This window comes from Physella acuta, unplaced genomic scaffold, assembly GCF_028476545.2.
Source record: "Physella acuta isolate Inbredline_101_S28 unplaced genomic scaffold, ASM2847654v3 ptg000202l, whole genome shotgun sequence".
NCBI lineage: Eukaryota > Metazoa > Mollusca > Gastropoda > Physidae > Physella > Physella acuta.
In genome coordinates, this window is record NW_026731721.1 from 202,744 (window position 1) to 226,998 (window position 24,255).

A 24,255-nucleotide genomic window follows, 5' to 3' on the forward strand; every position below is an offset into this window, starting at 1 on the left:
AACAGCTAAGAGCTTTTTTTGGGCTTTATTAATTACTATGCGAAGTTCATAGGGAATCTGTCTGGTAAACTATCACCACTGTACAAGCTGCTGCAGAAAAATGCAACTTGGCACTGGGGTAAACAACAAGATGCTGCTTTTAATGCAGCAAAAGAAGCTTTGTCTTCTGACACTTTGCTAACTCACTATGACCCAGGGAAAAGACCTATCTTAACATGTGATGCTTCACCAGATGGTGTAGGAGCAGTTTTATCCCACATAGATGAAAATGGTGACAGACCCATTGCTTTTGCCAGTAGATCTTTGAACCGGGCTGAGAAAAATTATTCTCAGTTAGATAGGGAAGGCTTAGGCATCATTTTTTTGGTATTAAGAAATTTCACAAGTTTCTGTTTGGTAGAGAGTTCACCATCTTTACAGATCATAAGCCATTGCTGGGTTTGTTTGGGGAAAACAAACCCCTGCCTGAGCATGCCTCACCAAGGGTTCAAAGGTGGGCTATCACACTAGCCGCATACAATTATGAATTGAAATACAAACATGGATCTGAGAATAGTGCAGATAGTGCAGATTTAAAAAACCAAAGCCTTAGTTATGTACCAGAAGATGTATTTGTTCATTTCACTATCATGGATAACTCCAATATAAATGTGAATGCACAACATTCAAATCAACAAGCTACAGCACCCTTGCAAAACTGGGATTGGCCAATCGAACCATGGAAACGTATCCATATAGATTTTGCAGGACCCTTCATGAACAAAATTTTCTTAATTGTTATTGATTCACATTCTAAGTGGTTAGAAGTTAAAATCATGAACACAATCACTGCAAGTGATACCATTATTGAACTTTAGGAAATATTTTCAACTCATAGATTACCTGATCAAATTGTTTCAGATAATGGGCCTAGTTTCACTGTTCATGAGTTTAAACTGTTTTGTGTAGCAAATGGTATTGAGCATATAACCACATCACCATAACACCCTGCTGGGAATGGTTTGGCTGAAAGAGCGGTAGGCATATTCAAAACCGCTATGGTAAAAATGGGTACCGGTAACAAATTTTCTCTCAGGGAAAGAGTAAACAGGTTCTTAGCCAAATACCGCACAACTCCTCATATAACAACAGGTGTTGCACCATGCGAATTGCTGTGTGGTAGGAAAATTAAAACTCACCTTGACCTACTACATCCAACTGTTCAAAGGTCTGTTTCCCAACATCAACATACACAAAAAGTAAATCATGACAAAACATCCATTGAGAGAGAATTTGGGGTTAATGATAATGTGTATCTGAGAAATTATGGGAGAGGGGAAAAATGGATGCCAGGTGAAATTGTTCAATGTATAGGACCTGTGTCTTATAAAGTAAAAACAAATAATGGACTTATTGTCCGTAGACATGCAGACCAGTTAAAAATAACTTGTGCAGATAATAAGTGTGAATCTATCAATCCCACCAGATCTGACCAGTTCACACCAACTCAGTTTGTTCCACAACCAAGGTCTGTTGAAATGAGTGAACCAAGTAGTCTAGAGTCAGAAAATGTAAATTCTGGAATTAATGATTTAGATCCTGGACTTCCTGAGCTAGAGAGTCCAGATGGTCAGAATCTTGAATCACCAAATCAAAAGCCACTGAGAAGGTCAAACAGGACAATCAAAGTCCTAGATAAGTTAGACCTTTGAGTTTAAAGGTTAAGAGGACTTTGACATCATTGTTTTGTAATTTAATTATATTTGTAGCATAATTTGCATTTGTTTGTAAGGATTTAATCTACCAAATGATTCAAATCATATAATGTTTATGTTACAATATATTTAGTGACTTATTAAATTGTTTAACATTTCGGAAGGAATGCATATAATGTTTTGTATTGACTTTTGAAGTGTTATTAATTGAAAGGGGATCATTATTCAATCTTTCTTTTATTATTGTTTGGCAATTCTAATGTTTTAAACTAAAGAAGGAAATAGCAAGGTGATTTTAAGATACTATCATTTATTCTCTTGAAAGCTATGTTATTATTAACTAAGGGTAAAGGGATGTAATATATTAAGCTTTATATTGAGGGGAACTCACTCTTCTTGTATTAGTCTTATAATGTTTGAGTGATGTCCCTTGCTTGTCATGTTGTGCTTCCTGTTTCCGATAGAGAATAAAAGGTGGTGTGCATAGAACATGGCTTCCTCGCCTGTTGTGTTACCTATCTAAGTACAAATCTACTTCAACTTTATACCTCAGTACCATTTACTTTATACCTCAGTACCATTAACTTTATACCTCAGTAGCATTAACTTTATACCTCAGTATCATTTACTTTATACCTCAGTACCATTTACTTTATACCTCAGTAGCATTAACTTTATACCTCAGTACCATTTATTTTTTACTACAGTACCATTTACTTTATACCTCAGTACCATTTACTTTATACCTCAGTACCATTTACCTTATACCTCAGTACCATTTACTTTATACCTCAGTACCATTTACTTTATACCTCAGTACCATTTACTTTATACCTCAGTACCATTTACTCTATACCTCAGTACCATTTACTCTATACCTCAGTACCATTTACCTTATACCTCAGTACCATTTACTTTATACCTCAGTACCATTTACCCTATACCTCAGTACCATTTACCTTATACCTCAGTACCATTTACTTTATACCTCAGTACACTTTACCTTATACCTCAGTACCATTTACTTTATACCTTAGTACCATTTACTTTATACCTCAGTACCATTTACTTTATACCTCAGTACCATTTACTTTATACCTCAGTACCATTTACTTTATACCTCAGTACCATTTACTCTATACCTCAGTACCATTTACTCTATACCTCAGTACCATTTACCTTATACCTCAGTACCATTTACTTTATACCTCAGTACCATTTACTTTATACCTCAGTACCATTTACTCTATACCTCAGTATCATTTACCTTATACCTCAGTACCATTTTACCCTTATGGCGCGGAGTTCGGTGACCTGCTGTATGACAAAGACACAAACAGAAAAGCTGTCTTTAGCGTCCCTGTTCCATTTGGAGACTCTCTGGAAACGGAAGCATATGTAAGTCCACCACACTTCCAGTCTGGGCCTAATTTTTGTTAAAGGTTTTGGCTTATCGCTGTTTTAAAGTAAACTACTTCAAACTTTTTCTAGAATGTTTGCCTATGTTCTGGGTGTTACAAAAATACCCATCGAATTCCTTGTGTATGTTTCATCTCCACCTAGATCTCAAGCAACGGTGTCGTAAGCTTTGGCTCTGATCTGGTGAGCGCTGAGCCGAACCTGACGTCAGCGCTCGGCAACAAGAACAAGCTGATCGCCCCCTTCTGGTCCAGGGTGGACCCGGCCAGGGGCAGGATCTACTTCCACGTGTACGAGAAGTGTGACGGTGCCGTGTTCTCTGAGCCCAGTCCCTACCCCAACTCCACGGCCAAGGAGCGCGTGATGGCTAGAGCGGCTAAAGATGTCATGAAATATTTTAATCTCTATGACATTGATGTCACTAATGTCATGGTAGTGACATGGAGGGAGACAAGCCCTTTGGTACCAAGTGTTGTAAGTATAGATCTTAAACACACAATTATATGTATATGTATATATATATATATATATATATATATATATATATATATATATATATATATATATATATATATATATATATATATATATATATATATATATATAAATATATTATACACATTTAATAAAAGAGATCGGACAATTTCAAAATGTATAGGCATTTCTATTTTGTAATGATTTGTGGGCGTCTTATGAACCATTCGTGAGCCAATACACTAAACAGTCATTATGTTCTCAACAAACTCAGATTTGATTCCTTCATTCTGGAATAAACCGAGAGTGATCTTCCCTAAACTTTCTCGAATTTTCTTACATAACACTACGGGGGATGGCAATTAGGAATATAGACAATATTTTTAATCAATTTTTAATTACTTAAACTTTTTATAATAGAATAGAATCTCGTAGAAAAAAGAATTCCACACCAAGTGAACGCCAAACAAAATGTGCATTATAGTGCGGGATATTATTAGTACTTTGGAAATTCACATGCATTTTTTGAGAAATCTGAAATAGCGTAAATTACTACTTCCGTTCAACGGAAGGCAGAGCATTATATCTTGTACTTATATGAAATCTGAAATAGTACTTAAGTTAGAGGCTTTTGAAAAATTGAAAGTAGAAAAAGTTCCACGGATCTACAAATTTGATATAATACTTATATATGAAATTTCATCAACCTAGCTGTAACGATACTCAAGTTATCGTGTTTACAGACACACATACACACACACACACAGACATACGGACAAGATTGCAAAATTATGTTTTTCCGACTCTGGGAGGTGTAAAACGTAGATATTTGCAAAAATCTACGCACATATTTAGTTTGGTCAAGCCTGGTCATGTTTAATTTCCTTTTATTTAACTACTCTCCAGGTGGGGCTGACGGAGAAAAACAGTTTCCAGACCATCTACGTCAGCGGATACCGTAAGGAATCGGCGGGTGACCTGGATTTCTCCAGTGAGTTTTTATTGGGTGGAACCTTATAATGTTTTATTTAATCAGCCTCGTTAAGTATTTCTTAGGATTGAGATTTAATAACAAAACAGACGCTTAAGTATATATATTTCCGCTTGAGAGCCTTAAAAAAGTCTTAAATGTATGTAAAAGTTAAGAAACTGAATATAACAATATAAACAAAAAATTGTTGATAATGTTCTATAATACACTTTGTTGTTTCTCACAATGATCATATCATTGAACTAAGTGTTGCAGCACAAATGCAGAAGTTCCTGTGTATATTTCCAGCCGAGGAGACAGCCTATGTGATCACCATCTACCAGAAGGGGCAGATGAACTGGAAGTTTGTGGCGGGAAGACCGCTAGAGGTCGGTGCTGTCGCCAGCCCGTTCACGTCTGTTAGAAGGGACGTAATCGATGAGCTAACATTTGATTTAACCAAAAATAGAGGTATGGAAAAAATATTGCTAACTCCTTTTTAACACTACTGTAAACTAAGGGGGGTAGGGGGGTCATCAATAAGACCTCACACTCTGACGATTTTTACCTCCCCACACTCCCCTCCGTCACAAAAAGCCAGACTTCCCTCTAAAATGACGTCACACCTCAGCCTGCACCCCCCCCCCCCCCTCTAAAAATGCAGTTCATTTTTGTAACGCAGAGTATTTTAATTAATTTCTATTACAATTCATAATACGCGAAAAAAAACCGGCTAAAATTGAGTTTTAAAATTTCAGGCATCTTCATTGTTATTCTGATACTTAATCCCTGTTAACTAAAATCATAAACGGAAGTCTAATTCTTCAAATACTTTTAAACCCCTAACCCCATAAATTTGATTCTATATTTAACCCTTATTTTAATTTAAGAAAATCCTTCTCCCCCATACTCATTATCATAAACAAAAAATTAATTTTAAAATCTAAATATACGCAATGATTGATTTGTCCACACCTCCAGCTAATTACAGAGAAGTGATTTACTACCAGGTGGGCAGGAAGTCTAGCCCCGCCCAGCTGTGCCAGAGATACCTGTGCAGGAACTCGTACCTGATCCAGAACTCCGTGTACCGTGAGCAGACGGCCCAGATGCCACTGTGTCCTTGCACGCAGTGCCAGGTCGGCAGGGAATGGGTCAGGTTTGACCGAGACAATCAGCCTAGTAAACTCAGGTGTTACTCACTCACCACGTCTGCCAAGAAGAAATTGTTCAACAACCCTCGGAACAACGTGAGTAGTTACCATGGCAACAGACATCAGACATAGATCGTGTTTAGGTTGACTAGATCTAATTCTTTAAATCATGTTTGCACTTTTTAAAGTTGTAGTAAGATTATGCCCTTTCTTTAATGTAAATGAGTTACCTTTTGAACCTGACTGTCGATGGGGTAAGTAAAGTAATGCTCACCTGGTATGTGGAATCTACATCTGCATCCGAAGGGAAAGTGTACCCTTCAAGGCTGGGTGGGCTCAGGTACGGCGTAACGACACCAGCCCGGGATTCGAACTTAAAAGTTTTGCGTTAGAGGTCGTGCGCTCTACTATCCGACCACGCAGCCACATCATTGTTGAAATGTATTCATGAAAGATATTTTTCGTGTTATAGATACATCTGTTGTTACATGTTGAATGACCTTTCTCCTATGTCCTGTTATAGATGTGTTGTTACATGCTGAATAACCCTTCCCCCTATGTCCTGTTATAAATGTTTTGATACATGTTGAATGACCTTTCTCCTTATGTCCTGTTATAGATGTGTTGTTACATGCTGAATGACCCCCCTATGTCCTGTTATAGATGTGTTGTTACATGCTGAATGACCCCCCTTATGTCCTGTTATAGATGTGTTGTTACATGCTGAATGACCCCCCTATGTCCTGTTATAGATGTGTTGTTACATGCTGAATAGCCCTTCCCCCTACGCCGTGTGGAGTACGAGCCCGGGGGTGGCGAGTATTGTCCACAACTCGCCGGATGCCGGCCACATCTTGACCAAAGACCCCTGGTGGTCGCAGGGTGCCAGAGAGACCACACTGGCCCACCAGACTTGCTGCAAGGACTCCAACAGATCCAGGCTCTGTGATCGCTTCTACAAAATATTTCCTGACAGAGGCTGTGCACTGACTTCTGAATTTATAAGTAGGGTTCTATGACATTATGACTTCTGACTTTATAAGTAGGGTTCTATGACATTATGACTTCTGACTTTATAAGTAGGGTTCTATGACATTATGGCATACATGTCTATTTGATGTCTTTTTACAAGCTTTTATTTAACTTGTTTCCTCTGTCTATCTCTCTGTCTATCTGTCTTTCTGTCTAGATCGAAACGGGCGAGCGAAATTTCATGCACTTTTAACACACCAATTTCTCTGAAATTCGGCACCTGGGTCAAGTCAAGACCTGATGACAATGCAATCTGACATCAAATCTGACTTAATTTAGATGACTAATTAATTTTTAATGAATTAATTTTTAAAATTTGAATATTTTAGTAGTAGTTTGTCTTCAACTACTGTTCTACACTACTATACGCGAATTTCCGTGTTCATTTGTTGCGCAATAGTTTTTAGTTATGAAACTCTATTGTAATAATAGATTTAAAGTACTGAAAAAAAAATGCATTAGATAACTACGCTAAAATAAGAGCGTGATTGTGTCTAGGGGCCAATGTGATAGGTGACCCCCACATCATCACCCTCGACAACTTCTTCTACACCATGAACGGTTATGGCGTGTACACAATGATTGACGTCATCTCCGCGGGATTTTCTTTCCAGGCAAGTCTCAGAAGTGTGAGGTTTGGGTGAGGGTTTAGGTTTGGGTGAAGTTTTAGGTTTGGGTGAAGTTTTTAGGTTTGGGTGAAGTTTTAGGTTTGGGTGAAGGTTTAGGTTTGGGTGAAGTTTTAGGTTTGGGTGAAGTTTTAGGTTTGGGTGAAGTTTTTAGGTTTGGGTGAAGTTTTAGGTTTGGGTGAAGTTTTAGGTTTGGGTGAAGTTTTTAGGTTTGGGTGAAGTTTTAGGTTTGGGTGAAGTTTTTAGGTTTGGGTGAAGTTTTAGGTTTGGGTGAAGGTTTAGGTTTGGGTGAAGTTTTAGGTTTGGGTGAAGTTTTTAGGTTTGGGTGAAGGTTTAGGTTTGGGTGAAGTTTTAGGTTTGGGTAAAGTTTTAGGTTTGGGTGAAGTTTTAGGTTTGGGTGAGGTTTAGGTTTGTTTGAAGGTTTAGGTTTGGGTGAAGGTTTAGTTTTGGTTGAAGGTTTAGGTTTAGATGAAGGTTTAGGTTTGGGTGAAGGTTTAGGTTTTGGTGAAGTTTTAGGTTTGGGTGAAGGTTTAGGTTAGGGTGAAGTTTTAGGTTTGGTTGAAGGTTTAGGTTTAGGTTTGGGTGAAGTTTTAGGTTTGGGTGAAGGTGTAGGTGTGGGTGAAGGTTTAGGTTTGGGTGAAGGTTTAGGTTTGGGTGAAGGTTTAGGTTTAGGTTTGGGTGAAGGTTTAGGTTTGGGTGAAGGTTTAGGTTTGGGTGAAGGTTTAGGTTTGGGTAAAGGTTTAGGTTTAGGTTTGGGTGAAGTTTTAGGTTTTGGTTTGGGTGAAGGTTTAGGTTTGGGTGAAGGTTGAGGTTTAGGTTTGGGTGAAGGTTGAGGTTTAGGTTTGGGTGAAGGTGTAGGTGTGGGTGAAGGTTTAGGTTTGGGTGAAGGTTTAGGTTTGGGTGAAGGTTGAGGTTTAGGTTTGGGTGAAGGTTGAGGTTTAGGTTTGGGTGAAGGTTTAGGTTTGGGTGAAGGTTTAGGTTTGGGTGAAGGTTTAGGTTTGGGTGAAGGTTGAGGTTTAGGTTTGGGTGAAGGTTTAGGTTTAGGTTTGGGTGAAGGTTTAGGTTTGGGTGAAGGTTTAGGTTTGGGTGAAGGTTTAGGTTTGGGTGAAGGTTGAGGTTTAGGTTTGGGTGAAGGTTTAGGTTTAGGTTTGGGTGAAGGTTTAGGTTTGGGTGAAGGTTTAGGTTTGGGTGAAGGTTTAGGTTTGGGTGAAGGTTTAGGTTTGGGTGAAGTTTTAGGTTTGGGTGAAGGTTTAGGTTTAGGTTTGGGTAAAGGTTTAGGTTTAGGTTTGGGTGAAGGTTTAGGTTTGGGTGAAGATTTAGGTTTGGGTGAAGTTTTTAGGTTTGGGTGAAGGTTTAGGTTTGGGTGAAGCTTTAGGTTTGGGTAAAGTTTTAGGTTTGGGTGAAGGTTTAGGTTTGGGTGAAGCTTTAGGTTTGGGTAAAGTTTTAGGTTTGGATAGATTCTGCTTGTCAGTAAACGTCTGTTGCTGTAGGCTTACACGAGAACTACAGCACCTGATTTAAATACCTTTCATGTCATATATCCATGGATCTATCCAATGTCTAACACCTTTCATGTCATACATCATGATATATCCATGGATCTATCCAATGTCTAACACCTTTCATGTCATACATCATGATATATCCATGGATCTATCCAACTTGTAACACCTTTCATGCTATATATCCATGGATCAATCCAATGTCTAACACCATGCAACATGTCACAGGCTAGAACTGACCAGGTAAAGACCACCACAGGTGCAACAAAAATGGCCACTGTCTTTGGGGCCTTCGCTGCCAAGGAGAAAGACTACGCCCGTTTTCAAGTTGAGATTTCTACTGGGAAATTCCGTAAGAATAAATTCTTGTTATTATTTGTATGATTGTTTAATACTGGTTTTGTTAATTACTTGAAACTTATAATTTTTCATTGTATTCAAATATTGTTTAAAATTAAATAGCCATACGTAGCAAAAGTTTAAAATAAATCGTTTGTTTTTCTACACTGCATAAATATTTGCTTCTGTTACCCAGCTATGGTCATATTAGTGAACGGCGTCAATATCACGGAAGATTTCTACAACAACACAAGATTTGTACTATCTCTAGAAGCTATTGATGTCCGGCGAGACGAAATCGCTAACCGGACATCAGTTGTGGCTGTGTTTCCGTGTGGTAGGTTTTAATCTAGCGTGTGGCTAGTCAGTGTAGTGTGGATAGTCAATGTAGTGTGGATAGTGAGGGCAGTGTGGATAGTTAGGGTAGTGTGGAAAGTTAGGGCAGTGTGGATAGTCAGCGTAGTGTGGTTGGTCAGTGTAATTTGGATAGTCAGGCCAGTGTGGATAGTTAGTCCAGTGTGGATAGTTAGGGCAGTGTGGATAGTGAGGGCAGTGTGGATAGTGAGGGCAGTGTGGATAGTAAGGGTAATGTGGATAGTTAGGGTAGTGTGGATAGTTAGGGCAGTGTGGATAGTGAGGACAGTGTGGATAGTGAGGACAGTGTGGATAGTTAAGGCAGTGGGGGTAGTCAGGGTAGTGTGGATAGTGAGGACAGTGTGGATAGTGAGGGTAGTATGGGTAGTCAGGGTAGTGTGGATAGTTACGGCAGTGTGGATAGTTAGGGCAGTGTGGATAGTGAGGACAGTGTGGATAGTGAGGACAGTGTGGATAGTTAAGGCAGTGGGGGTAGTCAGGGTAGTGTGGATAGTGAGGACAGTGTGGATAGTGAGGGTAGTATGGATAGTGTGAACAGTGTGGATAGTCCATGCTATGTGGCTAATCATGACAGTTTGGGTGATCCGGACTTGAGGAATATTTGGACTGGCTGGCTAGGACAATGTATTTAAAGATGAACAGGGTTAAGTGGTCAAGTCATAATAGACAACACCACAGTTGTGTTGCTAACTTTGATGTTGTCACTTGCCAGGTGTGACCCTTGCTTATGTCAGCTACATATTTGACCATGAGTGTCATCACGTGATAGGTGTGACCCTTGCTTATGTCAGCTACATATTTGACCATGAACTTTATCACGTGACAGGTGTGACCCTTGCTTATGTCAGCTACATATTTGACCATGAACTTTACCACGTGACAGGTGTGACGCTTATCGTTGACCCCTTGACCTTGAGTGTCGAGGTGCACAAGTCCCTACAGAACAAGACCAGCGGCCTGATGGGGAACTTCAACGGGAGAGCAGACGACGACTTCACGCTGCCCAATGGAACTGTGCTCCGGGCTAACCTGACGGAGAAAGAGATCATCAAAAACTTCGCATCTCAGTGTAAGTCATGCTGCGGTCAGCTAACTCTAGTGTACAGGCCTGAAGTCGGTATGGTAGTCAGTTGTTACATGATTTTAACAGTTGTAAGAAAATGAATCGTTCTTTTTATTAAAGTGTAAGTCAGGCTACTAGTGTAAGACGACTACAGTGTTTGGGTGTAAAGTCGATATGATCCCATCGCTGTATGATTTTAACAGTTGCTAGATAATTTATGGCTATTGTTTTTTTTAGTAAACAAATACAACTACACATAAATTTCGCGGATTGTAATATTTGATTCTGAATGGAGATTATAATGTGCATCATTGTTGCTTTTTATTCAATTCTTTTAGTAAACTATGTAAATCATTCCTCATTTAATATCACATATTTAATGTTATCTATACACTTTTTACATACAGTTTAAGAAAAAAAAATCGAGTATTATCACAGGGTTTTAAACAAAAATAAATCTATTTCCAATGAATTTCACAGAACATAATTCTGATTTTTTTGTTTGTACAAAACCATCTTACAGATCTGGTTACTGACGCTACATCTGTCTTCATATTGCCGCCTGGGAAAAATATTTCCAGCTATCAGCACCCAGAGTTCACGCCCTTTTACTCCGAGTCGGCCTCGCTCAGCAGCAAGATGGCGGCGGCGTCGTTGTGCGGGGCAACGAACAAGGCGTGTATCTATGACTACCTGGCCACTGGGGACAAGGTGTTCGCTAGCAGGACAAAGGCCCTCGTCGAACAGGCTGTGGTGTTGAGGCAAACACTTGGTACGGTGGTGGGTTGGGGGTTGTTGGGGGTTGTGGTGGGTTAGGGTTGTGGTGGGTTGGGGGTTAGGGGTTAGGGTGGGTTGGGGTTGTGGTGGGTTGTGGTGGGTTGGGGGTTAGGGGTTAGGGTGGGTTGGGGGTTGTGGTGGGTTGGGGGTTAGGGGTTAGGGTGGGTTGGGGGTTAGGGGTTAGGGTGGGTTGAGGTTGTGATGGGTTGGTGGTTGGGGTGGGTTGGGGGTTAGGGTGGGTTGGGGGTTATGGTGGGTTGGGGGTTAGGGTGGGTTGGGGGTTATGGTGGGTTGGGGGTTATGGTGGGTTGGGGATGTGGTGGATTAGGGTTTTTGGAGGTTGTTATGGGTTGGGTTGAGGGGTCATGGTGGGTTAGGGGTTATGGTGGGTTGGGGGTTGTGGTGGGTTGGGAATCGTGGTTGTGATAGGTTGGGGTTATCGCGGGTTTGGGGTTATTTTGGGTTGGGAGTTATGGTAGGTTAGAAGTTAAGATGGGTCAGGGTTATTTTTGGGGGTCATATGAGTTGAAGGTTGTGATGAAATGACTTTCATCTGACTATAACTTGACTCATACGTCAGGGACTGTCACTTCACTGACTGTCATACGTCACTGACCGACAAACCGCTAATTTCTCTCCAGCAAACAATTGCCCGACGGTCACGTTTGCGTCAGACAACGGAAGTTTTCAAAATGGCCGCTGGTACGTACAGGAAGGGGTTGCCAGCAGACTCCAGATCAGGGCAGACGACTCGGACAAGGACGCCCTCACATTCCTTTTGTTTGGCAACCCTGTTGGTGTCACCATCAACCAGACTGGTCACCTCAGCTACACGCCAACCCTGGCCAACCCGGCACAAGTCGCGTAAGTCATCACACAATCTCACCATCCCGCCAACCCTCGTGTAAGTGATCACACAATTGTAAACAAACTACCATTGGAAGTTATCGCGCCTACATTTGAAGATCATTCACATTATTTTACACGCATGATAAAGTAAAAAGGAATCACATAAAAATGTTTACGAAAATTTTCTTTGATTATTTCATTCGTGATTGTAAGCAATTCAAATAATTCATGAATCCTAACTTTAGTCTGCTTCTTTCATTGTATCTGCTGGCTTCTTCTTTCTTTTCTCGACTACTATCTTCCTGTTTAATTTTGTTTGTATCAAAATATTGTTTGGTCTGTTATTCGAATCCTGAGCTAAAGAGATCCATCAATGAAATTACAAACCCCAAGTAAAAAAATTACCACCCGCATCCTTAAACATTTAGTTAAAAATTCCAACATCTTTTTAAAAAATAGACCCAAAATTAAACTTTGACTTGCAGGTTTCAAGTGAAGGATTCTAAAGATTGCTACACCCCAATAGAGTACGTCCCTGTCACAATTTGTCCACTCTGTGACGGGAATGGTGAATGTGACAACAGCTCTATACGTGACGTGGAATATTTTGGTGGGAAAGTTCAGATCCTTAGATGTCTTTGTCAACCAGGCTATACAGGTATGTAAATTAGCTGGCTCCACAGGTATGTGAATTAGCTGGCTCCACAGGTATGTGAATTAGCTGGCTCCACAGGTATGTGAATTAGCTGGCTCCACAGGTATGTGAATTAGCTGGCTCCACAGGTATGTGAATTAGCTGGCTCAACAGGTATGTGAATTAGCTGGCTCCACAGGTATGTGAATTAGCTGGCTCAACAGGTATGTGAATTAGCTGGCTCAATAGGTATGTGAATTAGCTGGCTCCACAGGTATGTGAAGTAGCTGGCTCCACAGGTATGTGAATTAGCTGGCTCCACATGTATGTGAATTAGCTGGCTCCACAGGTATGTGAATTAGCTGGCTCCACAGGTATGTAAATTAGCTGGCTCCACAGGTATGTGAATTAGCTGGCTCCACAGGTATGTGAATTAGCTGGCTCCACATGTATGTGAATTAGCTGGCTCCACAGGTATGTGAATTAGCTGGCTCCACAGGTATGTGAATTAGCTGGCTCCACAGGTATGTGAATTAGCTGGCTCCACAGGTATGTGAATTAGCTGGCTCCACAGGTATGTGAATTAGCTGGCTATACTTGTCTTCAGAAATGTCTTTAATTAAAATTTGACAGGCACTTGTGTAATGAAACTAATTGAGTATGATAAATGTGCAGGTGAGAATTGTGACGATGAGATCGATGCATGCCAGGCTAAGCCTTGTGTTAAAGGCAAACCTTGCACAGACCTAACACCTGGACAGCAGGGGAACAGCACGCTGGGATATCTGTGTGGACCGTGTCCATCGGGATATGCTGACATGGGATACGCCTGTGAGGGTCAGTGCCACTCCTTTCAATAGCATCCTAATATGTCATAAGTAATGCAGTCCCAAATGGCGTACACATGTTAATGTTCAAGTAGTGTTTAAAAAAGTTAATAAAAAATTATTTTTTTAATTTGTCAAATATCAAATATTTGTTTCTGCCTGTCAACAGATATAGACGAGTGCAATGATACTAGCACCTGTGACCAGGTGTGCACGAACAAGGAGGGCTCGTACGAGTGCAGCTGTGGAGGCAACTATGTGCTGCACAGGGAGGATTTGAGAACCTGTCTAGGTGAGTACGTGGTGCTGGTGCTGATGATGCTGGTGCTTGTGTGTAACGTGGCGGCAGGATCTACGTGCATTCAATGATAGGTCAGATCAAGTGTGACTTTGTTGTCTTGACAGTGCAGCAAAGTTGCAAGCTTATTATATATATATATCTATATATATATATATATATATATATATATATATATATATATATATATATATATATATATATATATATATATATATATAGATATAGATATAGATAGATAGATAGATAGATACACATATAGACATATATATATATATATATATATATATATATATATATATATATATATATATATATATATATATATATATATATATATAGATACAGATACACACACAAATATATATATATATATATATATATATATATATATATATATATATATATATATATATATATATATATATATATATATATATGTCTATATGTGTATCTGTATATATATATATAAACATACATCTTGACCTTAAATATATCTAGGAAGAAATCTCTAGTCAAATGTGTTTAAATCCAACAATTTTGCCAGCTAAGAACTGCTCGAATCGATGCGATGTGCTCAACACACTTTACTGTGACGAAGGAATTAGTAAATGTGTGTGTAAGGCGGGGATAAACACGACAGATTGTTCGCTGTTTGTTGACTTCTGCAGTAGTAGCCCCTGCCCAGCACAGCTACAGTGTAACAACACCAAGGGCGGCTATCAGTGCAACTGCTGGAATGGGTTACCCCAAGTCAACGGCGCCTGTGTTGGTAGGGTTGGTTTTATTTACATCTTTCTTATATGCACAATAAGCACATTCAGGGCTGTATTTTCTCATGTGACTACAGCTTAATATACTAGAAATTTAGAAATGTATACAAACTTAGATATTCTTTTTTAAATGGAGTAAACATTACGTAAATTATGTATCACATCGACAGTACATTTAATTTTACAAATATGGAATGACTTGAGGTTGAGACGAAATGTTCTTATGACGCTATGATTTCGTTTTGTCTAGACTGCAACAGGAAACTGACCAACGCTACAGGGTCAATGATGAGTACTAACTACCCGCTGAACTACCCTGACAACTCACACTGCACGTGGACGATAGAGGCTGAGCTTAGCTCTGTTGTGACTCTAAGGTACAAACGTTGGGAGAGTGGGGTGTACAACCTTTTAGGCTGAGCTTAGCTTTGTTGTGACTCTAAGGTACAAACGTTGGGAGAGTGGGGTGTACAACCTTTTAGGCTGAGCTTAGCTCTGTTGTGACTCTAAGGTACAAACGTTGGGAGAGCACTGATGTTGTCATAATTTAAGTAGCACTGATGTTGTAATACTTTGATTAGGAGCACTGATGTTGTAATACTTTGATTAGGAGCACTGATGTTGTGATACTTTGATTTGGAGCACTGATGTTGTAATACTTTGATTAGGAGCACTGATGTTGTGATACTTTGATTAGGAGCACTGATGTTGTAATACTTTGATTAGGAGCACTGATGTTGTGATACTTTGATTAGGAGCACTGATGTTGTAATACTTTGATTAGGAGCACTGATGTTGTGATACTTTGATTAGGAGCACTGATGTTGTAATACTTTGATTAGGAGCACTGATGTTGTGATACTTTGATTAGGAGCACTGATGTTGTAATACTTTGATTAGGAGCACTGATGTTGTCATACTTTAAGTAGCACTGATGTGGGATGTATTGAAGTACAGTAATGACATAATCTTAGAGCTGCTATAACAATGAAGAACTAAGAAAAATATATTGTAATGACTTTGCCGAAATATAAGCTGTTGGCGCTCTAATCGTTATATTTTTCTACACTATGTTTATCACTTTTATTTCATTTTCCATTTTGCAAAGAGGAAATGCTAGTTTTCTCTTTTACCATCCGTCTTATTTCGATTAGCCAGTTAGTTTTAATCTTCTCTTGGTTAATATTCTTAATTAACTGCAGTTTTTCTTAAAAGTTAGGTCAACTTTAAACATCATTGTTTACTAGTTTAGCATTGTTTGACACCACCATACAAGTTTTTTGATGTTGTTGTGACAGGGTTCAAGACATTGACATGGAATGTCCCTGGGACTATCTAGAGATATTTGACGGTGTCGACGCCAACGCCCTCTCTCTCGGCCAGTACTGCAGCGTGTTGCCGCCCCTGATCAAGTCAACAAAGAACTCTCTTCACTTGGTGTTTCAGTCGGACAGCTCATTCAATCAACGGGGATTTTTGGCTTGGTACACCGCCAAAGGTAAGTCTACAATAGTGACAAAACCTAAACATAAAACGTGTTTCCTATTAGCATATTTTTTTTAATTCTTGAAAACAAGATTTTTTTCCACTAGCCCAGTGCCAAAAATGTAATATAAGACTTGCTACCTTATTGTCCAGTTAAAAAGCTCTTAAAATACCAGACTTGTTTCCCTTTATTCCTCTGTGGCAATGTAAATACAAGACTTGTCTCCCCTTTATTCTATCGCAACAATGTGAATGCAAGAATTGTTTCTTTTATTCTATCGCCACAGCCCAGTGCCAGAATACCAGCTGCTCCCACGAGTGTAGTGTGACGTCAGTCAGTCCTAGAGTGGAGAAATGTGTCTGCCCCGAGTGGATGAGTCTGGATACCGTCACAAGCACCAGATGCCTAGACATAAACCGTAAGAAATCTGATAGTTGGAAATTAAACAGTCATCTTATATTTTATTTTTTTTAATTTTTATTATCAATCCCCTTTCAAATTAAGAAAAAAACTTTATAAAATGTTCAATACTTGCTCCCTCCCCCCCCCACCTCCATTATAAACACAAATAAGATTATCATTTGCGTTGGACATGGCATGCATGCAGTTCCTGTAGCCCACCCATGTCTAAAGATTCATTTGTCTTTTATCAATTGGTTCAGAGACCCATCCCAGCTTCATGGAGAGAATGCCCAATCTAAATTTTTAATCATTTTATTATCTCTATTGTTTTAGCTCACAAATTTTAAAAAATAAAATGGCGTCAGTCAGAGGTGTAGCAACCCTTTCCGGCGCCCGGGGACAAACTTTCGATTTGCACCCCCCTCTCGAACTTTTGATTTGCACCCCCCCCCCCACCTCGAACTTTCGATTTGCACCCCCCCCCCCTCGAGCTTTTGATTTGTACCCCCCCCCATCAAACTTTCAATTTGTTTTTCCAACCCATTTTGGCGCCCCCCCCCCCTAAGGTCGGCGCCTAGGGACATATGTCGTCGTCCCCCCCCCCCCTCCGCGCTACGCCTCTGGTGTTAGTACCAATGTCTTCCGCTTATAAATAGAACTACAAAACGTACAAACTAAAATTGAAATATTAATTGAAATCTAGCAAATAAGGCTGTGCACAGAAATTATTTCACAAAACAAAAGTATAAATATATTATTTAAAGTTCGTTAGTAAGATATCGATTTGACAGTTTACATTCGTAGGTAGTAGCAATGTGTATTTGAGTTGGTCTGTAACAATCTACACTATCCCCAATACCACTTCGTAGTTTCCCTGATCATGTATTGTTTTCTTGGACAACAAGTTTTCACATATTTCGACCAGCATAATAGCTTGGCCACTAGTTGTGACATATTGTGACCAACATAATAGCTTGACCACTAGTTTTAACATATTGTGACCAATAGCTTGACCACTAGTTTTGACATATTGTGACCAATAGCTTGACCACTGTGTTCTGCAGCTTGCAACAGTACAGTCTCCGGGTCAGCAGGGTACATCACCAGCCCAGGCTACCCCCAGAAATACCTGGTCAATACCACCTGCTCCTGGCTGGTTCAAAGTAAAAACAGCTCACAAGTCACTGTCAGGTGGGTAGACTACACCATGACGTCATGATAAACCAGCATGACGTCATGGTTAACCAGCATGAATAACTATAGCCTAAATGTATAAATGGGAAGGGGGATGGGGCTTTTTCACCAGCATGAATAACTATCTATATATATAAAGCAAAGTGGTCGGGCGACAGAGCACTTCCCGGCGCCGCAGGCGCGTCAAATTTGGCAGGATCCTACCTTGGGTCAATAGAACACGAGGGCCGGTGCCGGTTGACCGAAAAGTTCACGAAGAGGGGGTTAAAACTGACCTCGACTTACCGGCGCCTTATATGGGCTATATATCGAAAAAAAATTCCCACGTAGGAACCTTTTCATAACTCCTGAGGTCGTAGACCGACCCTCGGGGTGGCAAAAAAAAACTCTGATATGTTCTGGAAAATTCCGGAAGACAGTTAGAACTTACCGGTCCGAATTTCCCCTATATAAACATTGTTAATTTTCTGAAAAATCAAGAGCAGTGCCGTTCTATTTGTAGCTTTACTGACATGAGCATAGAAGAGGGGGCGACCTGCCAGCATGACTTCCTGGCGGTCTATGACGGCCCCACCCCCATGTCCAGCCTCCTGGGCCGATTCTGTGGCAGCAAGGTACCCAGGTCACTGACCTCCAGCCAGGGGGCTTTGTTCGTCCTGTTTGTGTCTGACGCCTCCGTCACAAGCCTCGGCTTTAAAGCCTATTACACAACGCTTACAGGTAAGCAAGGTACATAACACGTACAGGTAATCACAGTACATCATGCTTACATGTAAACTCAGAACCAAACGCTTACATATAACCTCAGAATAAACGCTTCACACCATTCTACTTGTAGTCAAATAATCTGACAAAACATGTATGATATTTCTCTAGAGAAAACAAAGCTTACCTCATTGTTAATACCTGGATTTAATGATTTATTAAATGAACTGAAATATGTTTTGGATTTCAGTTTGCTAACTTAACTAACGTTTCAAATAGCCACAAAGTAAATGTGAATATTTAAACGTCTTGTTTGGCCGAAAAAATAATATACTAATATAATATTTCGGAACTTATGTCAATCTTTGTTTTTATTTTAGTGTAAAAACCGAACTGTCGATGACTGTCCACAATGCAGCAGATATCTCACAAACAGTGATCAAGTCTACAGTAACATTTTATAACGGATCCACTCTCTTGAAAACAAAAGAAAATCACACTTTCTCTTGATAGATCTATCAAATTGCAATTTGTTTATGTTTACTTTTAGAATTTCAATTGAATGTCTTTATTTGCAATTTTTTTTAATTTATATATAATATATAAAACTATTTGTATAAATAATTATTTAATTATGTGCAGCTCTTGAACAGAATTAATTAATAGTAGAGCAATAAATATCTTTTTATTTTAAGTAGTGAATAAATTAAAAAAACTGTTTTTGCTAGGCCTACACTTTTTTATTACTAAATTATCTTAGTAGAAATGTTGTGGAGAGCACTTTTGGCAGTAGAACTTCAAATTTTGCAACTTCATACAAATAATACAATGTTACGAATGTATGAGTGTCTAGTCTCACTCTAACCTTTGCACATGTCAAAGTACAAGTAAAAAGTACAGTAACCTTTTGAACATGACAGGTGTTGTGACAGGTGAAGTAGAGTTCATCTGTTTCAGTGTCATCTGCATAGAAAAGGATAGTGGGGCCAGCGCTCTGCCCAACCTCCTTTCCATGATGTGTTATGTACTCATGAAAGGTTGGTGTAAGTGACGTTCTATTTACATGAACCCGGGATTCGAACTTGGGACTTTTTGGTCAGTGGTTATAGTACTAGTACAAGAGAAGGATACATTTACTTGACTGATCCAGGAAGCTACTTCCATTTAAAACACAACAAATGAAAAATAAAACATTTCAGAGATAAATGATTAGCTTCAAGGTTATGTTTATTATTAGCAGCCTACTTTTTAATAATTTCATTAATAGACACAAAAGAAGAAATTCATCACATAAAATTCAGAACATAGTCCTTCATCATAACCTGTAATAAAACACAAAACTTAAATAGTGTTTAATTAATCTCACAACTTAGCAGATAATAATACAGCCTATGATAAAAATGATTGAATGATGCTTGAAAAATGTTGTGTTTAAAATATGTAACTTGAATAAGAAGCTGTGTTTTGTTATTTTATTGTCACCAATTGCTAAATTCAAGACTAAATTGATTGAAACACAGAGTTCATAGATGGCCATGTCTGCAAAAAGTTGAAACCTTGTTGGGTTTTTAGTCAATTGGGTTTTAATTGTTGCCAAGTTTGAGCACTCTAGTCAACATTTAGAATGTTTACTTAAGTACACATTTCTCAATGAAAATGCGCCAGTTTCATCCATCAAAGTTAAACAAATAGAGATGTAGTTTAGGAAGTGAAACTCTGAGTATCTTTCAGTTGCAGTACAAAGTAACATAAAAACTTAAAGAACACTTAGGTTAAAAAAGAACACAGGACATTACCTCAGGCGAGAGCTAGGTGAAAAGTTTAACAAAGGCTCTTGGCCAACTTTTGTTGGACATAGCTTAAGCTCTCAAAGCTGTCCGTCTGGTAGACATCTTCAGGAGTACTGGCTATCTTCTTCAACTCACTCACAGAAACTTCTTCCCCAATACCAACACAAATTATATGAATGCCTTGGTCTTTCAGGACTTTCACTGCGCTTTCAGCTGAGAATATTACAATCCATGTTTCAATTATTTTTTTTTTTTTGAAAAACAAAATAAAAACTAAGTCTGATCAAAAAATATTTTTAATAAACCAAATTCTTTCTAAAAAAAAAAAATTAAATAAAATAAACTTGTACCTGAAGGGTTGTTATTTTTTCTTTAAATATTTTAAGTGCACATCTGAAAGATGACTGTTATTTTACCAGTTTTTTTTTAACTAAACGCAGTTATATTTGTAACATTTAAAAAAAAATTAGATGCAAACTTAAGATCACTATTTTTTGTCTCAATTCAAACCAAACTAGTTCACTATCCAGTACGACTTCATAGTCTCATCAAATCAGTGAAAAACTTCTGAGTTGGTATCCATCAGCTTGACCTACTTTTGACTGGATCTGTGGATTTGCCATCCGTTAGTATGAGGACTGACTTGGCAGAGTCAGGCCTACCACCAGATTTAACATCGAACATTTTATCCTCTTCAATGTGCTCAAGGGCCAGGTTCAGCATAGTGGTGCTGGCAGGGTAAGGGGCAGCTAGAAGTGCCTGCATTGAGGGGGGGGGGGGGAAGTAACAGGTTGTTTAAAATCAATACTTACGAAAAAAAAATCAATAACTAAGAAAACAAATGGCTCTCACTAAAGTGTAAAGAATATTTGAAAAGTTGATTAAAATATTTTCTAAATAAATGTCAATTTATTTGGTAGAGTATAATACTAACAAAATAAATGCAAAGGTGAGGAGTAAATAAATATAAAATTTGAAAAAAAAAGTTTTAGTTAAGTTTAATTAAATCGAAGTTTGTAATAGCCTAAGCCCTTACTTTCTGAATAGACTTGAGATTGTTGTACTTGTTCAAATCAAACAACTCCTGTACATCAGTGCTAAAGACAACTGCACCAAACTGAGCCGCATCTTTGCTGATGTTGAACTGTGAAACAAGACGTGACGCATACTCCAGCTGTATGTTGTAGTTGTCTAGTCCAATACTGCCTGAAGCATCCATAGCAAAGATGATATCCGCCAGAGTCTTACATGGCACAACTAGAGAATTTTAAAAATTTCCTTTTTTTTAGAGTATTATAGAATTTTTATATACATCATCTTAAAACTACAAGCATAGAAAAAAGATTTGCTTCAAGAATAAATGTAAAGAACCAAATTTTAAGAAATCAATGCTAACATTTTTTTTATAAGCATAATGGGCAAGTGGAATAATGTATTTTTTAGTTTGAATCTATAATAATATATAATGAATCACAATCAGTTGGTTGAATAAATCTACCAAATTTATCCACAATTGCTCAAGGTAATGGATCTACCTACTTTTGTCACAATTTCTCAATGTAATGGATCTCTCACTTTTGTCACAATAGCTCAATGTAATGGATCTACCTACTTTTGTCACAATTGCTCAATGTAATGGATCTACCTACTTTTGTCACAATAGCTCAATGTAATGGATCTATCTACTTTTGTCACAATAGCTCAATGTAATGGATCTACCTACTTTTGTCACAATTGCTCAATGTAATAGATCTACCTACTTTTGTCACAATTGCTGAATATAATGGATCTATCTAATCATCTGATGTAATAGATGTGCTTACTTTTGTCACACTTAGTCACATCTTTAGAGTTGACAACAAATCCTTCAGCGCAGGAACAAACAAAACCTCCAAACGTGTCTGTACAGTTGTGAGCACAAGGACTTGATGCACATTCATTGGTTTCTAAACAAAACATTTTAACATACTGGAAATTATTGTTACAGACTGTAGAAAGTTAGGTTGTAAGTCTTGTTCCATAACACTGTACCATTTCCTTTTATTATGAAAAATATAAAGTTAAAAAAAATATCATTCTTTAAATAACTTCAGCCAACAAAAATATTGTCAATGTCATCTAACCAGTTGGAGCCCAACTAAAATCTCTCAGCATAAAATTATTACCCCACAAGCCCAACTTGATCACTTATTGCATAGGCCTAGCCATTGACACTGTGATTGTGGATAGGGCTAAGCTTTTAACAGTGTATCATGTGGAGATTCAGCTGTTGAATTTAGACTTTTTCTGTCATTTAACTTGTGACAATTCAAAAGGTATTTTCGGGCAAAGTTTTCAATAATTGTAATTGTGGTGATTCAATAGCTACTTCTAGACTGTGTTTTCTATAACTGTACTTATTTTCTAATGAAATGTCCAATAAATAGTCAACTGTTTCAGTCAAATGTCCAATAAATAGTCAACTGTCTCAGTCAAATGTCCAATAAATAGTGAACTGTCTCAGTCAAATGTCCAATAAATAGTTAACTGTCTCAGTCAAATGTCCAAATAAATAGTGAACTGTCTCAGTCAAATGTCCAATAAATAGTTAACTGTCTCAGTCAAATGTCCAATAAATAGTTAACTGTCTCAGTCAAATGTCCAAATAAATAGTGAACTGTCTCAGTCAAATGTCCAATAAATAGTTAACTGTCTCAGTCAAATGTCCAATAAATAGTTAACTGTCTCAGTCAAATGTCCAAATAGTTAACTGTATCAGTCAAATGTCCAATAAATAGTTAACTGCCTCAGTCAAATGTCCAATAAATAGTGAACTGTCTCAGTCAAATGTCCAATAAATAGTGAACTGTCTCAGTCAAATGTCCAATAAATAGTGAACTGTCTCAGTCAAATGTCCAATAAATAGTTAACTGTCTCAGTCAAATGTCCAATAAATAGTTAACTGTCTCAGTCAAATGTCCAATAAATAGGGAACTGTCTCAGTCAAATGTCCAATAGTGAACTGTCTCAGTCAAATGTCCATTACTGACCAACACATTTGGTGGGATCTGTGTCACTAATTGTGAATCCTTGTCTACAGGAACATTTAAAGCTTCCAATTGTATTATTGCAATCATGTTGACATACATGATGGACAGAATTGGTACATTCATTGATATCTGAAAAAGTTTCCAATTTAATTTACATGATCTAATTAAAATGTATTAACTTTAATTATTAAAAAGGTATATATAAAAATAAAATATCTTAAACCAACAACAAAATATAAAAGTTTTATTTTTCATTGAATCATAGTTGGATCTAAGTGGTGTTTAGGGTAGTTTGCAATCACACCTCTCCACCTGATTCGGTTTTGGACAGCTCTCCTTATCTGAGCCCACGTGAGCCCAGTGGCCTTTGCCTCATCTCCTACTTTTCTTCTCCATGATATCTAAGCCAGACCACTTATCTTCTTCCCTAGGTATCTAGTCCATAGCTTTTTTTATATTATCTTCTTCTTTTCTAAGGGTGTGTCCAATCCATCCAAAAATAATCATAATTTATAAATGTATCTTTATCTGTTTTTAATTTTATCAAAAGTAACAATGCCCTCAAAATTTGTCTTGAAACCTCAAAACATTTTACATTTTGAATTAGACCCAACAGAAGCACTTGTTAAAGATATTGAAATTATATCACATACAGTCAAGTGCAGCTGACAATCAATTCTATAAATTAAATCTAAAAAATTTAACTTAACAATAAAGTAGATTATTGCAATGCTTCAAAAGAAATGAGTAATTTAAAGTTATTAATACAAACATACATAACTAAAACAGAGTTTAAATCAGGTTTGGTAATCAATTCATTAAAATAAAACATTTACACAATTG

General features: G+C 38.1%; 3 protein-coding genes across 4 annotated transcripts in view; 2 read left to right on the forward strand and 1 right to left on the reverse strand.

The window, feature by feature from the left end:
* The first annotated feature begins 3,186 nt into the window (after positions 1-3,186).
* LOC131937190 (mucin-like protein) lies at positions 3,187-12,940 on the forward strand. Its single transcript, XM_059294404.1, has 13 exons — positions 3,187-3,198; positions 3,258-3,587; positions 4,494-4,578; positions 4,867-5,028; positions 5,539-5,807; positions 6,464-6,716; positions 7,242-7,357; positions 9,100-9,223; positions 9,407-9,547; positions 10,298-10,654; positions 11,172-11,420; positions 12,067-12,289; positions 12,760-12,940. The coding sequence occupies exons 1-13, from the start codon at positions 3,187-3,189 to the stop codon at positions 12,938-12,940; spliced, it is 2,502 nt and encodes an 833-aa protein (XP_059150387.1).
* Positions 12,941-14,552: 1,612 nt separating this feature from the next.
* On the forward strand, positions 14,553-17,913 carry LOC131937191 (dorsal-ventral patterning protein tolloid-like). The gene is made up of 5 exons (XM_059294405.1): positions 14,553-14,805; positions 15,057-15,183; positions 16,105-16,304; positions 16,579-16,710; positions 17,759-17,913. The coding sequence occupies exons 1-5, from the start codon at positions 14,553-14,555 to the stop codon at positions 17,911-17,913; spliced, it is 867 nt and encodes a 288-aa protein (XP_059150388.1).
* A 1,914-nt stretch (positions 17,914-19,827) lies between these two features.
* Positions 19,828-24,255, reverse strand: part of LOC131937182 (fibrillin-1) — a 67,457-nt gene continuing 63,029 nt past the window's right edge. Inside the window, exons 21-26 of one of the 2 annotated variants that reach the window (XM_059294396.1) lie at positions 23,413-23,541; positions 22,207-22,329; positions 21,420-21,640; positions 20,980-21,142; positions 20,390-20,596; positions 19,828-19,915 (exon numbers count right to left, since the gene is read on the reverse strand). In XM_059294396.1, the coding sequence (XP_059150379.1) occupies positions 20,415-20,596; positions 20,980-21,142; positions 21,420-21,640; positions 22,207-22,329; positions 23,413-23,541 (818 nt within the window). In that variant the 3' untranslated portion in view covers positions 19,828-19,915; positions 20,390-20,414. The remainder of the gene's footprint in view (positions 19,916-20,389; positions 20,597-20,979; positions 21,143-21,419; positions 21,641-22,206; positions 22,330-23,412; positions 23,542-24,255) is intronic. The other variant, XM_059294395.1, reaches the window with a different exon arrangement.

Coding starts and splice junctions, on each gene's coding strand:
- LOC131937190 (XM_059294404.1), top strand. Junction 7,358..9,099: donor CCGCGGGATTTTCTTTCCAG/GCAAGTCTCAGA, acceptor AACATGTCACAG/GCTAGAACTGACCAGGTAAA. Junction 11,421..12,066: donor GGTGTTGAGGCAAACACTTG/GTACGGTGGTGG, acceptor ATTTCTCTCCAG/CAAACAATTGCCCGACGGTC.
- LOC131937191 (XM_059294405.1), top strand. CDS start 14,553: ATGTGTTTAAATCCAACAATTTTGCCAGCTAAGAACTGCTCGAATCGA. Junction 15,184..16,104: donor AGCTCTGTTGTGACTCTAAG/GTACAAACGTTG, acceptor TTGTTGTGACAG/GGTTCAAGACATTGACATGG. Junction 16,305..16,578: donor GGCTTGGTACACCGCCAAAG/GTAAGTCTACAA, acceptor CTATCGCCACAG/CCCAGTGCCAGAATACCAGC.